We start from the raw sequence: 15,201 nt of genomic DNA, 5'->3' as shown, positions 1-15,201 counted from the left end.
TATCTCTGTCAAGAGACTTCACCTATCTCAAGATAAAATGCTGCAACCAGCCTATAGGACTTTTAGTGATGCTCAAATGAGAATTATGTATAAAACATTTTGACAACCTCAAAGAGTTATATATCTATTAATATTAGTCTTTAGTTCTACTTTGAAAAGTGGATTTTGAGCAGGGACCATTTCTGATGTCTGGCTATCAGGATAGGATGGCTAGCTCTAATTATTACTGGTTTAGGTGAGCTTTCTTAAATGGAAATTCCCTGAGGGACTAAATATGGAACTCTCACATCTCTAGACTTGAGTTTCCCCATTTGTAAAATGATAGGGGAGAGATTAGATGAACCAGAGAGCTCATCTAGTAAATTAAGCTCCTTTGCTTAATGCCTTTTCTAGCTGTGATATATTTATTTTTTGATTGACATATTTCTATCTATGCTTTATAGTCTAAGAGCTTCTAGATCTATCTCTTGATGGAAACTACTCTCTCCATGCTTAATTCTTGGTTTTTCCTTAGCCCCATTTTTCTTGAAGTCTGTAGTGTCTGAGACTTGACTATCATCCCTCCTATATATTTCTTCCTCCTGGAGTTTCCCTGTTTCCTGGTACTACTACTACTACTACTACTACTACTACTACTACTACTACTACTACTACTACTACTACTACTACTTGTTCTTTAGGCTTTCTCAATAGGATCAGTATCCGTGTTTTTTTCACTTTGGGTAAGTGTACCCCTAGGACTCTGTCTTTGGTTTTGCCTTCCTTTTCACTCTTAGTAATCTGTCAGGGATTCCATAGCTTTAATAACTCAATTCTATTCCAGATGCTTCCCAAATCTACATATTCAGCCCTTTCTCTCTTCTGAGGGCAATTCCTTCATTTCTAACTGCTGCCAGTGTATTTCTACTTGAATGTCTCATAAGCATCTAAAATTCTACACATCAAAAACAGAATTCATTATCCTTGCCTCCAAATCCCCTCCTTTCAAACATATATAATTCTTTTAAGAACATCAGCATCCTTTTGGGCACCCAGTTTGGGAACCAGAGCCATCCTTGATGGCTCATTCCACATATTCAACTAGTAGCTGCTATCTTGAATTTTAACCACATCTGTTCTTAATTTGATTGGAGCTCCAGAATAGAAACAAAGCATTTTATTTTAGAAACTACAAGTTAAGTACAATGGCCTTAAAACAATTAACAAAACAAAGCAAGCTAGCAGGAGCTATATGCTAAGATACTGGATTATTGGATCATGTTGGCAATGGGAGGAAGATAGCAGCAGACCTGTCATAGGTCTGCAAAAGCATCTTTGTGCTGGTCTAACCACTGTTCCAGAGTTCTGGCCTTGGGGTTGAGTTTCAGGGTCAGCTCCACATCTCGGTCTGGATTCATCGTGTAGAAGCGGAACATGTTGGCCAGGTCCTGTGCCCCAGGAAAGCCAAGTTTCTCATAATCCTCTGGTGAGGTCTATCCAAAAGAAACAGCCCGTGACAATTAGCACCTCATCCAGGTGCAACCAGACCCTCCCCCCCTCCATTTTCTTTCTGTGTGACAGAAGCTTATTCAGATCAGGCTTTAAGAATGATACTTTCCAATTTACAATTGCGGGGAGCAGGGAGGCTCTCTTTCACGTGATCAGTCTCTACATCTATAACATTTCATTAACCCATCTTTATAATCTACCGCTTCCCCTTATTTTCACTTGTCTAGCTTTTTAAAAACTATTAAGTCAAGGCAAATTAAAATTAAGTTTGTCCTAAGGCTTTTACAGCAGAAGGCTGGTTTTGATAGTGCATAATTCTAATCCCCTGCTACTGCTTAGGCTGGTAGATTGTTTGAGTTCAGGAGGTTAAAGCCACATTTCCAGTAGAAGTGACACCAACAATATGGTTAGTCACCTCTAACACTCTTCCCTAAGAGATCAGGGGCCTTCTATTGAGGGCAGAAGGAGAATGGGTCAAAACTTTTGCACTGATCAGCATTGGGACTGAGCCTTGAGTGAATGCTGTACTTCCAAGACTGAATGAAATAAGGAAACAGGCTCAAATAAATAAACAAGCAAGCGAACAAGTAAGAATTAAATGTATAAAATATGAGACACTAGATTGCAAAGGAAACCAATTATATTCAAATCCAAACTATCAAAATATTTTTTTTTAAATTGGTTTGTGGACCCTGGAGTTAAGAACCCCTCAAAGGTACCAGAGTCAGGGTTGGGGATGACCTGTGCTTGTGCCCTGGCTCTTTAAGAGGGAGTTCCTATCTCTGAATCTCAATTTTTTTATTTGTAAAATGGGAACTACCTTATGAAGCTGTTGTAAGGAAAGGCATTCTGTAAACTATATAAAACATTACATAAACGTGAGCCTTTGTTATTTTTAATGTTAGTATTCAAAGTCTAATGTCAGACTTTTCCCCACTCCCGTTTTGAGAAAATACAGCATGGTGTAGCAGGAGAACTGAATCTAATCAGCAGCACCATCTATTATAAAGGCTTTAGACTTGTTGGCTCTCAATGATCCTCTAGGTCTAAATTCATGTTATGATGGTCAGGCCGTGGGGGATCTGCCTACCTTGGCATCCTGCACAGTCTTCCCAGTGTATTTAGAGAGAAAGGAGGCGTACTCCGTGGCCGTGTGCTTGCAGGTGCTAAGCCCAATGTTGCGGCCCACGTACTCTTCTGGGGACTTCAGCAAGCTCAGCACCACGGGACCCAGGTCGGCCACTGCCATTCCATCCATTGGGACGTCACCCATGGGCAAATCTTCAAAGGAGAAGAGAAAAAAGGCCTAAGGATGGGAGGGATGTCCTCTCCTCCTATCAGGCTGTTTAGAGCAACTCTAATCAGGTAATCTATCAGGCTGTCCTTTGCCAAGGTAGTGTCTGATGGCCGGCACATCCACAAAACAGTCTCCGTCCTCCTGGTCCTCAAACACTCCTTAGATCAAGACAACCCTCATATAGTCTAAAGAGAATGAATTGCCAGCACTGAAAAGAAAGCCTCATCTAGTACGGATCAGAGGGGGACCCAGGTGTTTCTGATTGAGCCTGGTTCCCCATCACTGCCATGCTGCCTACATAATGACATCAAATCTCTTTCTACCACATGACGGTTAAAAAGGGAGAAAAAAAAACCTGGGGTGGGAAGAAAGCCTTGTTGTCACAGGCCATTCAAAGAGAAAGCACAGGAAAATAAACTCACTCAGCAAGTAACCCTTTCCATCCGGAGCCTTCTGGGGTAGGAAGTAGGTGAGAAGGTTTTCAAAGTAGCAAGGCAGCCGGACACTAATCATTGGTACTCCCAAGGCCCGGAAGTATTCCTCAACCTCCCCTTTGCCATCAAAGTGTCTGACTATCAGCTGGCCACCTGTCAGTTTCTTCACATTCTCCAGTCCACTGTAGATCACATAATTCAAGCCCAGACGTTTGGACAGATCAGCCAGGAGTTTACCCTGTGGAAGAGACCATGTCCTCACAAATTAGGAATCATAGAAAGGGCATCTCTCCGGTCATTCAACAAACCCTGCACAAATGAATGTTATTTGTCTACTCATTTGTCCAATATCCTACTCTGAGTAAGGCAATGACAAACAAATGCCAAGCCTGTCCCAAGGGAGATATGGCACCATACAAATAAGAATAATACACAAGTCCCCAACTCCCTAAAAATGGAATGGCTACAGAACCACAGATGTCTCTCATGGAAAGCTCACTTCTTCTCAACAGAGCCTTTGCTATTGTACTATTGAACTGTATTGGACATTCCTACTCATTTGGGTAGAAATCTGCTTCCTGTAACTCCTACCCATAGGCCTAGTTCTGTCTCCTGGAACAAAAATGAGATCCAATTCCTCTTTCAAATGCAAACTGGAATCAAGAAAAAACAGTGTACTATTTCTGGTTTATGTAACTGTTCTATTAAAGCATGGGTTCTTAACCTTTTGAGTGTGTGTATTAAGGATGCTTCCCTGAAGCGTAGGAACCTCTTCTCAGAATGTTTTTAAATGCACAAACTACAGAAGGTAATAAAGGGAACCATAGGTAATAAACATTAAAAATGTAAGTTTCTCCCCCATTCATGGAATCCCTGAAATCTGTGTAGACCCACTGAATAAACCTCTGTATTTAAAGGTAAAAAGATCAATAAATGACAATTACCATTTTTCTGTCTTACTCTACTCTGATTTCTTAGACAGTGGGGAATTTTAGAAAATCTTTAAAATAGGAAAATGAATGAGCGGAAGTGAAAGGAGAAAAAGCCTTTGAGACCCAGAGAGGAGTGTGCTTCTGGAATTTTTATACTAGCCTCAGCTCTTTTTCAACTCTCTTATCTGTAAGAACTTTTTTCCTTATAGGAAATCCTTATGCAGTCATTTCTAACACATTCCAGGACTATCCTATCCCTCTCCTATCCTTAGCTTGTTCTTCATCAAAGTGAGGGGTGACTTGTTCTCCAAGGGGAAAGCTAGCTTGAGGATCCTGATTGGAGTGTTTTTGTTTTATAGCCAAGATTTCTAGAGCAAGTTGTAACTGCTGGAGAGGGAATGATTGTCCCCACCTGAAGGCAACCCACCTACAAACTGGGAGGTCCAAATGACATATTTAGTCCAATCAGAAGGAAATACCTAGGTTCAAAAGACCCTGTGGGTCTTTGATCAGAGAGAGAGAGAGAGAGAAGCCATACACCCAGCTCCTTGGCTACTGATAACCTAATCAACAAATTGATCATGTTAAGGCCCTCAGCTTTTGCTGAGATGCCAGCATGACTCATTTTACCAACAGTTTACATGTTGTTATTAAACTGGTATCTTGCCAGGGAGAAAACTATGCCTTTGTTCCAATTTTATTTGTCACAAGGAGGAAAAGGAGATGAAAGGCAAAGGGAAGTATAGGTGGTGTAAAAACAAAATATGGCAATAAAAAAATATTTTTTTAATGTAACCAAAAAAAAAAAAAAAAAAAAGGAAGCTTTGTAAACAGCTATCCAGATGTGATAATAATTCTTCCTCAGCTGTGAACCATTTCCTCTGGACATCTCCTTAAGCTGTTTCTTTGCCTACACTGCTTTCTTGTGTGCATGAATTCCTGGTTTTTACCATTATAAATCCTTAGGTTCCTTCAAGATTCAGTTCAGAAACTAGTCAGTCATCAAGCATTTACTAAGTGCTCACTTTTTAGTAGTAGTAGTATATGCCAGACACTGTTCAAAGCACTAGGCATACAGAGACCCTGCTCATAGTCTGATGGAGAGAACATGAAAATACAAATAAGATCTATACAGGATGAACTGGAGATAATAAACAGAGGGAACACATCAGCATTTAGAGGAATTGAGAAAAGTTTCTTGTATTACATAGGATTTCAGTTGGGACTTAATGGAAGCCAGGAAAAGAAGATGAAAAGGGACAGAATTGTAGTCATGTGGAAATGAAAATGCCGGAAGTTGGGAAGTGGGAGTGTCCTATGTGGGGAACAACAGAAAGGTCACTGGCTCTGGACCACTGGGTATGTGGGGGAGGAGGAAGTAAAGTCTAAGACTCAGAGGGCAGCGATGGGCACAATGGAGACCACCGGCCCTGGAGTCTAGAGGACTTGCATTCAAATGTGCCTTCAGCCACTTACTAGCTGGGTGACTGAGCAAGTCACTTAAGCCTGATTGCCTCCAGAAACAAAAGAATGGAAAGGAGGGGTTGGGGGCTGTGGGAAGACAAGTTTACAAAAGGCTTCTCAGGCCAAACCAGATTTTCCCCCTTGATTCCCCAGAAGTTTTCTTGAATAAGTGGGTGATACGATCACCCCTGCACTAATGAAAGACCAGTTTGGCAACTGAATGAAGGCTGGATTGGAGCGGGGAGCAGTCTGGGGCAGGTAAATCCACTAGCAGCTTCTGGCTATAGAACAGCTTTGAAGTGATGAGAGACTGCAGCAAGGCCATAGCGGTGTCAGAGGAAGGAAAGCCCATGGGAGAGATGTTAGAAAGGCAGAAAAAAGGAATTAGCAACGGATTATATATGGAGGATGAACAGAAACCTAGGTGGGAAACCCGAAGGACTGGAAAGGACTGGAAGGACTAGAATGTGGTGGCACTCTAGACAAGAATAAGGAAGTCAGGGAGAGGGGAAGGTCTTGGGAAAAGGAGTTTAGTTTTTGGATAACTTCCTTTTCAGAGGAAACTGCGCCTTTTCTGGTAGCCAGGTCATTAAGATTCTCTTCCTTCTCAAATACTCTTCTACACATGTATTTGTAGAGTCGTGTCTCTGCTCCACTCACTTGGAATAGTGTACAATTTCACCACATTTTTGTTTTTACCTATAATAAGCACTCAATAAATGTGAGTTAAATGGAATCATTACTTAGAGCTAGATGGAGAGAGAGACAGAGGCCCATTTTATCTTCACCTGCTTAATCTCCTGCTCCTGGTTGAGATTCTCCCAATAGTTGGTCACAATAAAAGCTGCATGGGCCCCTGCCAGGGCTGGCTCCAGGCTCTTCTCATCATCTTGATCTCCTCGGACCACCTCTGCACCTTGATTTCTCAGGTATTCTGCGGCTTTCTGCTTAGGATTTCGAGTCACCACACGAACTTTGAATGTCCCATCTTCCAGGAGAGTCCTGGCAACTGAACCACCCTGGGCACCTTGGGGAAAAATATCAGACAGCCTTTCTTTGGAGTTTCTATCTCAAGCCAACCCACTGCCTAGAAACTCCATCTCCTAGTTGAGCACTTCCAAAGGCAAAGATTGTATTCTTTCACAACATGACCTACATGGAAATATATTTTGCATGACTGCACACAAATAATTTATATCAAATTGTCTTCCCAATGGAAGAAGAGATGGAAAAAATTTTGAACTTGAAAATTTAAAAAAAAGGATAAAAATTGTTTTATATGTAATTGAAAAAATATAGAGAAAAGATAATTGAGAAAAAAGGACAAAGACTATTGTTTTTTGTTTCTATCTGAAAACATTAAGTACCTACTATGTGTCAAGCACTGTATTCATTAAGCACTGAAGACATAAAAAGAAACACAAGACAGTACCTGCTTACAGTCTAATGAGGGAGACAACATGCAAGCAAATATATATACAAAGAATGCTTTATATAAGGTAAATAAGAGATATTTAATAGAAGGAAGACACTGGAATTAAGAGGGTTAGAGAAAACTTCCAGTTAAAAGTGGGATTTTAGGTGGGACTTACAGGAAGCCAGGGAGGTCAGTAGGCAGAGTGAACAAGGCAGAGCATGGCAGGAATGGGACAGCTGGCGAGAATGTCCAGAGCAGAAATAGTGTCTTGTTGGTGGAAAAGCCAAATGTTATTATCACTTGATCAGAGAGTATACATAAAGTGGGAGAAAAAAATAGAGAAGCAGGGTAGCTCAGAAAGGGCTGTGAACACAGCCTTTTGTATTTGGTCTTTGAGGCAACAGAAAGACACCAGAGTAAAAAGCAACTCAAATGATCGACCTGAGCTTTAAGGAAAATCACTTTAGTGTCTTGGATGAAGGATGTATGGGAGTGAGAGGACATTGGGGTAGACTGATCCACCAGCAGGCTATCACAGTAACTCAGGAGAGAGAAAATAATAAAGCCAAAGCCCCTAAAAGTAGTAAAGGGCATTTTCTGATTCCAAATCAGGGCCTCCTCACTATACCACACTGCTTCAATGAACTCAAAGACACCTCCTAACCCAGTGGTTTTTAAACTGGGCTACATCAATACATTAAACTGGGGTACTGGCTGAGAAATAGAGTAATGAATCAGTGGATTAGGTTAAGTTCACAAGACAAAACAGTCAGTGGCTATAGTAATCTAGGGTTTAATAAACCTAAAGACTCCAGCTTCTGGGATAAGAACTCACTATAGGATAAAAAATTGTTGGGAAAATTGGAAAATAGTATAATAGAAACTAAAGATTGACCAACACCTATTCCCTATACCAAAATAGGTTCATGATTTAGACATAAAAAGTGATACTATAAGCAAATTAGGAGAACATGGGATAGGGTACTTCTCAAATCTGTAGAGAAGGAAGGAATTTATGGCCAACAACGAACTAGAGAACATTATGAAATGCAAAATGGATAATTTTGCTTACATTAAATATAAGTTGTTTTTATGCAATAAAACCAATGCAGCCAAGATTAGAACGGAAAAAGAAAACTGAGAAAAAAATTCTTACATTCAGTTTCTGATAAAGGCCACATTTTAAAACTATATAGAGAATTGATTCAAATTTATAAGAATGATAAATGGGCAAAGGATACAGACAATTTTCATATGAAGAAATTAAAGCCATTTCTAGCCATATGATCAAAATGCTCTAAATCACTATTAATTAAAGAAATGCAAATTAAGACAACTAAAATGATAGAAAAAGCTAGTGATAAATATTGGAGGGGATGTGGGATAACTGGGACACTGATACATTGTTGGTGGAATTGTGAACTGATCCAACCATTCTGGAGAGTAGTTTGGAACTATGCTCAAAAAGTTATAGAACTGTGCATATCCTTTGATCCAGCAATGTTACTATTGGGCTTATATCCCAAAGAAATCTTAAAGGAGGGAAAGGGACCCACATGTGCAAAAATGTTTGTGGCAGCCCTGTTTGTAGTGGCCAGAAGCTGAAATGGTGCATGTGCATCAGTTGGAGAATGGCTGAATAAGTTATGATACAGGAATTTCTTCAGGAATTTTCTAGTGAAGACTAGTACCTTAATAACAACGTACAATATAGGAGCAGTGAAAATTTAAATAACTAGCTTTGCTTGGGTTCCCAGGTCAGTATGTATTATAGGCAAGTCTTTATATGGAAGCCAGGTTTCCATTTATGATACCATAGAAAAAGAATAATGGAATTTAACTTGTTTATTAATTTATGTGACTCCACTTGGCTAAATACCAATGGTTTTATGTAAGATTTTATTCTTTATTTTTATGTTTATATGATTAGTTATTTTTATTGATTTAAGTTTGTAGAGACCATACACATCGATTTAAACAGTTCCACTCATTATGTTTCTTTTGTGTCTTCAAAGTAAAGTGTCTGTTAGAGGATAAGACACATACATAGTAAAGACTTAATGAATTTAATTCTTGACAGAAGAGAATTTCCATCTGTTTATTCCAACTTCCAAAAAAAGTCTTAGTACCTGGAGTCCTAGGTTCTCCACAAAGTACAGTTATCTCTTCCACATTGCAGTGGTTAGGGGAGTGAACTCTCTGAAATCTGGAGAATCCTTGCAAAACTTTTTGTCCATCCCTTCTTATCAGAGAAGAAGTCTGAACTTTCCCTTTTTCTTTTATGGGTGTTTACTGCACTTATTGTAAAATTTGGATTGAGTATTTAGTTATAGACTTTTTGTTGTCTGCAGTTTCTGCAAAACTCTCCCAAATTTTTCATTTAATTTCTTAAGCTGAGTGGGGAAAGTCAAGATGTGAAAGGGACAATTATAGTTGGAGTCTGTTTCCTTACTAGCATATCCAGCACACTTGTCCTAGCCTACCCTTGAATTATGAGTTCTACCCCAAAGCTCAGGAAATTTTAAGACTTTGCTTTATCACTGACTTGCTCTCTTGGTCTTATTATAGTCACATTTTCTCCTTTTTTATAGCTTTTCATTTTTCTAAACACATGCAAAGATAGTTTTCTTTCTTTCTTTCTTTCTTTTTTTTTTAACACATGGAATTGTTTTTATTAATTAAGCCTGAAATGAAATAATGGATTCATTGTCATCATCTAAGCACAGGATAAGAATCAGAAGAAAGTAGATCAAAGTTCATGCTCCACATAAATATCCTTGTGATTTTTTTTATAATAATAGCTTTTTATTTTTCAAAACACATGCAAAAATAATTTTCCACATTCACCCTTGCAAAACTTTGTGTTCCAAATTTTTCTCCTTCCCTCTCCTAGACAGCAAGTAATCCATTATACGTTAAACATGTGCATTTATTCTATACATATTTCCGCACTTATCATGCTGCACAAGAAAAATCAGATTAAAAAGGAAAAAAGGAGAAAGAAAATACAGGCAAACAACCAATAATAAAAAACATGAAAATACTATATTGTGATCTCCATTTAATCTCCATAGTCTTCTCCCTTGATGCAGATGGCTCTTTATCACAACTCTTGGAATTTCCTTGAATCACCTCATTGTTGAAAAAAGCCAAATTAGGGGCAGTTAGGTAGTATAGTGGATAGAGCACTCGCCCTGAAGTCAGGAGGACTTGAGTTCAAATCTGATTTCAGACACTTAACACTTCCTACCTGTGTGACCGGGTAAGTCACTTAACCCCAATTGTCTTGGGGGGGGAGGGGAGGAGGAGAGAGGAGAAGGAAGAAAGAAAGAAAAGAGCCAAGTTCATCACATAATCTTGTAACTGCACAATGTTCTCTTGGCTCTACTCACTTCACTCAGCATCAGTTCATGTCTTTCTAGACTTTTCTGAAATCATCCTGCTATTCATTTCTTATAGAACAATAATATTCCATAACATTCATATACCATAACTTATTTAGCCATTCTCCAACTGATGGGCATCCACTCAATTTCCACTTCCTTGCCATTACAAAAATTGCTGTTACAAGCATTTTTGTTCATAACGGTTTTTTCCTTTTTTATGATTTCTTTGGGGTAGAGACACTGCTGGATCAAAGGATATGCACAGTTTGATAACTTTTTGAGCATAGTTCCAAATCGCTCTCCAGAATGGCTGGATGTATTCACCATTCCATCAACAATGTATCTGTGTCTCAGTTTTTCCCACATCCTCTCTAACGTTATAAATTTGAGTCAATTCTCCATATATTTTAGAAATGAGGCCTTTATCAGAAACATTGGATGTAAGAATTTTTTCCCAGTTTTCTTTTTCCCTTCTAACCTTGGCTGCACTGATTTTGTTTGTACAAACCCTTTTTAACTTAATATAATCAAAATTATCCACTTTGTATGTCAATGTTTTCCACTTCTTCTTTGGCCATAAATTCGTTCCTTCTCCATAGATCTGAGAGGTAGACTCTCCTTTGTTCTCCTAATCTGCTTATAGTATCACTCTATGTCTAAATTATGGATTTATTTCAACTTTATCTTGGTATAGGGGATTAGGTATGGGTCAAGCCTAGTTCTGTCCGTTTTCCCAGGAATTTTTGTCAGATAATGAGTTCTTATCCCAGAAACTGAGGTCTTTGAGTTTATTAAACACTAGGTTATTATTGACTCAACAATCTTCAAAGTCTCTTCCAGTTGTAAATTTCCTGTGTTCTAAAAGTCTATGTTCTTTCAGCTCTTACATTCTATGTTCCACTTACCAGTTGCTCCAAAAACCACTACTAGTTTCTTATCTGCCATGAAGAGTCACAGAGCAAGAATGAACAGGCACTTGAGTTGGGAAGTTCTGAAAAGAAGTAGCATCAATATTTATTAAATCCCCCCAAATCACCTCTTGTTTCTGACACAAACTGGCTGGGTGGTCTTGGGTAAGCCTCTGTCAGTGTTCCATGTCCTGGCTTCTCTCTAGTCCCACCTGTTATAAGAAGCCTTTTCTGGTTCCCCTAATACTAGTCCTTTTCCTTTGACAGTGTAAGCAGAGCTAGGATGTCAGAGAATTGTGCATTTCTGCTGAGCTCTCCCAACTCAACCCTCTAAACAATTTTTAAAAATTCAATTTAAATTCTGAGCCAATAATGATCCCCTACACCATCCCCATTTAATAGACAAATAATAGAATACTTCATAGCAGCTATTAGATTGGAAAAAGATCAGTTTACATCCCAATCCTAAAGAAGGGCAATGCTGAAGAATGTTCAAGTGACCAAAAATTTCACAGTCCAAGGGAGGCTATACTTGACATTCTGCAAGGTAGGCTACAGCAGTGTGTGAACTGAGAATTACCAGAAAAAGAGGCTGATTTTCAAAGAGGCAGAGGAACTAAAGACCAAATTGCCAGCATCTGCTGAACTATAGAGAAATCTATTTCTGCTTCATTGATTAAATAAAGCCTCTGACTTTGTGGATCACACTAAATTGTAGCAAGTCCTAAAAGCGATGGGTGTATCGGATGTTTTACTAGTCTCCTGAAGAACCTGTATTCAGATCAAGAAACAGAATTCAATATGGAACATATTTGTTCGAACAATTGGTTCAAGGTCAAACTTATGAGAAAGTTGTGTAACATCATCTTATTTAAATAACTTATATGCAGAGTAGATCATGTGAAATGCCAGTGTGGAAAAATCAAAAGCTGGAATTAAGGTTGCTAGGAGAAATGTCAACAATCTCAGGCAGAAAATACCATTCTGATGGCAGAAAGTAAAGAAGAATTAAAAAAAAAATTACTGAACATGACAGTTGCAATCATGAAATTAAAAGATGTTTGCCCGTTGGAAGGAAAGTTTTGGCAAATACAGCATATTAAAGAGCAGAGACATCATCTTGCTGACAAAGTTCCATATATTCAAAGCTATGATTTTTTTTTCTCCAATAGCAATATATGGCTGTGAGAGTTGATTATTAGGAAAGTTGAGGGTTGCAGAATCAACACTTGAATTCTGGTGTTGGAGGAGATTTCTGAGAGTCCCTTGGATAACAAGGTCAATCAATACTTAAAGAAACTAACTGATTATTCATTACTGAGGTTGAAATTTAAATACTTTCACCACATAATGAGATTCATTGGAAAATACTGATACTGAGATTAAAGACAAAAGGAGACAGCAAAAGATGAGATGGATAGTGTCATGAAAACAATAAACATGAATCTGAATAGACTTCAGGAGATAGTAAAAAGGCATAAGGGCTTGACATTCTGTTTTGAAATAACTGAATGATAAATATTTAAATTTGAACTGAAATAACAAATTTCAGTTAAAGGCTAGTGAAATAGTTTTTTGTTTCCCAGGGTCACGGACTCCTTGAAATCTATCCACAGATGCCCTGGTCTGGGGTCTGTGTCTCACTCCCAGGTTAAGAACCCCTGATAAAGGGAAAGAAAAATAATCCTAGAATCGGGAAACCCAGAGTTTGAGTCATGATTTAGCACTTAGTAGCAGTATGGAGCAAGTCCTTTCCTTTCCTTCTCTATAAAATGGAACAGGGCTAATTATCTCTAATTATCTAAATTATCTCCATCTCTAAGCTCCCTTCCAGTTGTAAAACTGATTGGAGACCTTGCCACATAGAAAAGGCTACAAGATGAATATCCTAGATTCTTCCAGAGTAGAAAAGATACCCTGAGGCTCTGCTTAAATCTCCCCACCACGTGGTCCTCAGGTTCTTCAGAAAGTTGAGAGTGAGCGGCCTGAGGAACTAGTTCCTTTCCTCATTACTATAACCCTAATTTAGCACATTCACTTTCCAACTCCTTTTGGCGCCTAGGAGAGGAAGCATTTGCGCCCCAGCTCTGCCAGTCTCACAGTATGATTTTCTCTGGGAATTTAACTAAAAACGATCTGTGTTCTATTGCCTCTTATTATACTTTAATATTTGTGCTATTGATTCTATTATTCTGTGTTTTGTGGTTCCTTCCGGCTATAACATTGCATGTTCTAAAGACTCCGCGAAAGACATTTCACGTCCGAAAGACCCTTCCAGCTCTAACACTCCTAATGATCCTCCTCTCTCCACTATTCTATATTACGATTCTCCAAAGTGCTAACGGCCCTTCCCTATTATGTTGTAACGACTTTTCTAGCTTTTGTATTTTATGTTAGTGCCTTCCAGTTCTTTGATATATGGGGTCTAAACCATCCAATTTCCATCATTCCAAGACACACCGCCCTGAATTTCTGGAACTGGTCCTCCTCCAAGGCCGCCCCTTTTCTGCGGCCTGTTGGCCGCCCGCTAATGGAAGGTGGCGGGCTGACTCCGCCCCCCTGGTACCAGGGAGCCTTCCAGCTCCGACATCCCACGTGAGAAGGACCCTTCCAGCCCAGCTCCGAGTCCCGCTTTCCCCAGCCTGGGCAGTCTCCGAAAATCCCCCAGTCCTGGCTCTGCTCCCCCCACGGCCACGGACCTGGCTCAGGCTCCCTGGAAAGGGGGCCGGGGGCTCCGAACCCCAGGGCAAAGAGCCGTCTCTCTGCTCCTGGCCACGCACCCTCTCGGACGCTCGGGAACAGCCCACTTTCTGCAGCCACAACCACCAGGAGCCTCCCACGTGGGCGTGGGAATTAATTACCTTTCCCCGCAGCGGTCCCGCGAAGCTGCTAGGAGCAGTGGGACTTCACGGGAAAGATGAATAAGGAGAAGAAATCGTTGTACTGGAGTGGGGGGGAACGAAGAGATCTCTGTCAGGTTCTGACTCCTCCTACTCCCCTCCACTCACTCCATGAGGCTCATGTAGTCAGTTCTATTTAACAATATTATGTTCTACATAGGGGAATAAAATTAAGGGTTGGTTTTGTTTTGTTTTTACCCAAAATGGGTCAGGATAAGCTCGCACTCCCCTCCCGTCTTAATACAGATGGTACATCCCAGCCCGGGTAAACTAGCATCCTTTCTCTAGGATGGCTTCTTACAGTATTTGGAATCTGAGAAGTTTCACCTATCAGATTGTATTTAACACGTAGTTATGGAATATACAACGTTAAACTGGGCAACCATCTCATCTCCACCTTACCCCCTCAGGTTTTAAATGGATAAATTTTGTTTCGACTAATTTATTCCCAACCAATCGTTAGGAATCTCCCAGTCTCAGGATAGTTCTGGGAAACAGTTATGCAAACATCCTGAGTGTGATTGTAATGACAGAGTACTTGAAATGTTACACTTTCCGTAGTTTACTTTTTGTTAAATAAAAGATGTGTGCTTGTTTTTTTTTTTTAAATAAATTGTTAGCAGCTGTCCACTTAGAAAATCTGGTTCGTTGCCCTTTAACGTTTTCTTCATTTTCATAATTAATCACTGAGCTTTTTTTTTTTAATTTGCTTTCTTCAGCCTTTGGACTTCATACGTGTCTTACTCATATTTCTCAGTCTGGTGTAGATCTGGAAGTCCCATGGTGGAATTCCATGACCACGTAACAATTTCTATGAGCTTCTGTTTACAATTGTGCTGTAAAAAAGGGACCCATTGATTCCAATAATATGTACCTCACGGGGTTTGTTTCCTATCGTGAAATGACATGATTTTGACATTTATTAATGTTAAAGACACTAAGAAACATAGAACAAAAACATCTTCCCTTAATTTG

At 39.5% G+C, this 15,201-nt stretch overlaps 1 protein-coding gene across 2 annotated transcripts; it reads right to left on the bottom strand.

Moving 5' to 3' along the window:
- Positions 1 to 1,141: 1,141 nt before the first annotated feature.
- On the bottom strand, positions 1,142 to 14,255 carry NMRAL1 (NmrA like redox sensor 1). 2 transcript variants are annotated; one of them, XM_051967569.1, is made up of 6 exons: positions 14,188 to 14,255; positions 11,324 to 11,409; positions 6,404 to 6,642; positions 3,208 to 3,457; positions 2,579 to 2,769; positions 1,142 to 1,472 (listed from the first exon to the last, which is right to left on the bottom strand). In XM_051967569.1, exons 2-6 carry the CDS (start codon positions 11,361 to 11,363, stop codon positions 1,293 to 1,295), a joined length of 900 nt encoding a protein of 299 aa, XP_051823529.1. In that variant the 5' UTR covers positions 11,364 to 11,409; positions 14,188 to 14,255; the 3' UTR covers positions 1,142 to 1,292. The 2 variants fall into 2 exon arrangements, with proteins under 2 accessions (XP_051823529.1, XP_051823538.1); XM_051967578.1 differs by lacking the exon at positions 14,188 to 14,255 and adding an exon at positions 14,026 to 14,133.
- Positions 14,256 to 15,201: the final 946 nt, after the last annotated feature.

Source organism: Antechinus flavipes, chromosome 1, assembly GCF_016432865.1.
Source record: "Antechinus flavipes isolate AdamAnt ecotype Samford, QLD, Australia chromosome 1, AdamAnt_v2, whole genome shotgun sequence".
NCBI classification, from domain to species: Eukaryota; Metazoa; Chordata; class Mammalia; order Dasyuromorphia; family Dasyuridae; genus Antechinus; species Antechinus flavipes.
The sequence above is the reverse complement of the archived record's forward strand: the minus strand, read 5'-3'. Positions and strand labels throughout refer to the sequence as shown.

Coding starts and splice junctions, on each gene's coding strand:
- NMRAL1 (XM_051967569.1), bottom strand. CDS start 11,363: ATGGCAGATAAGAAACTAGTAGTGGTTTTTGGAGCAACTG. Junction 6,643..11,323: donor AGTGGTTTTTGGAGCAACTG/GTAAGTGGAACA, acceptor TTTTTCCCCAAG/GTGCCCAGGGTGGTTCAGTT. Junction 1,473..2,578: donor AGACTGTGCAGGATGCCAAG/GTAGGCAGATCC, acceptor TCTTTTGGATAG/ACCTCACCAGAGGATTATGA.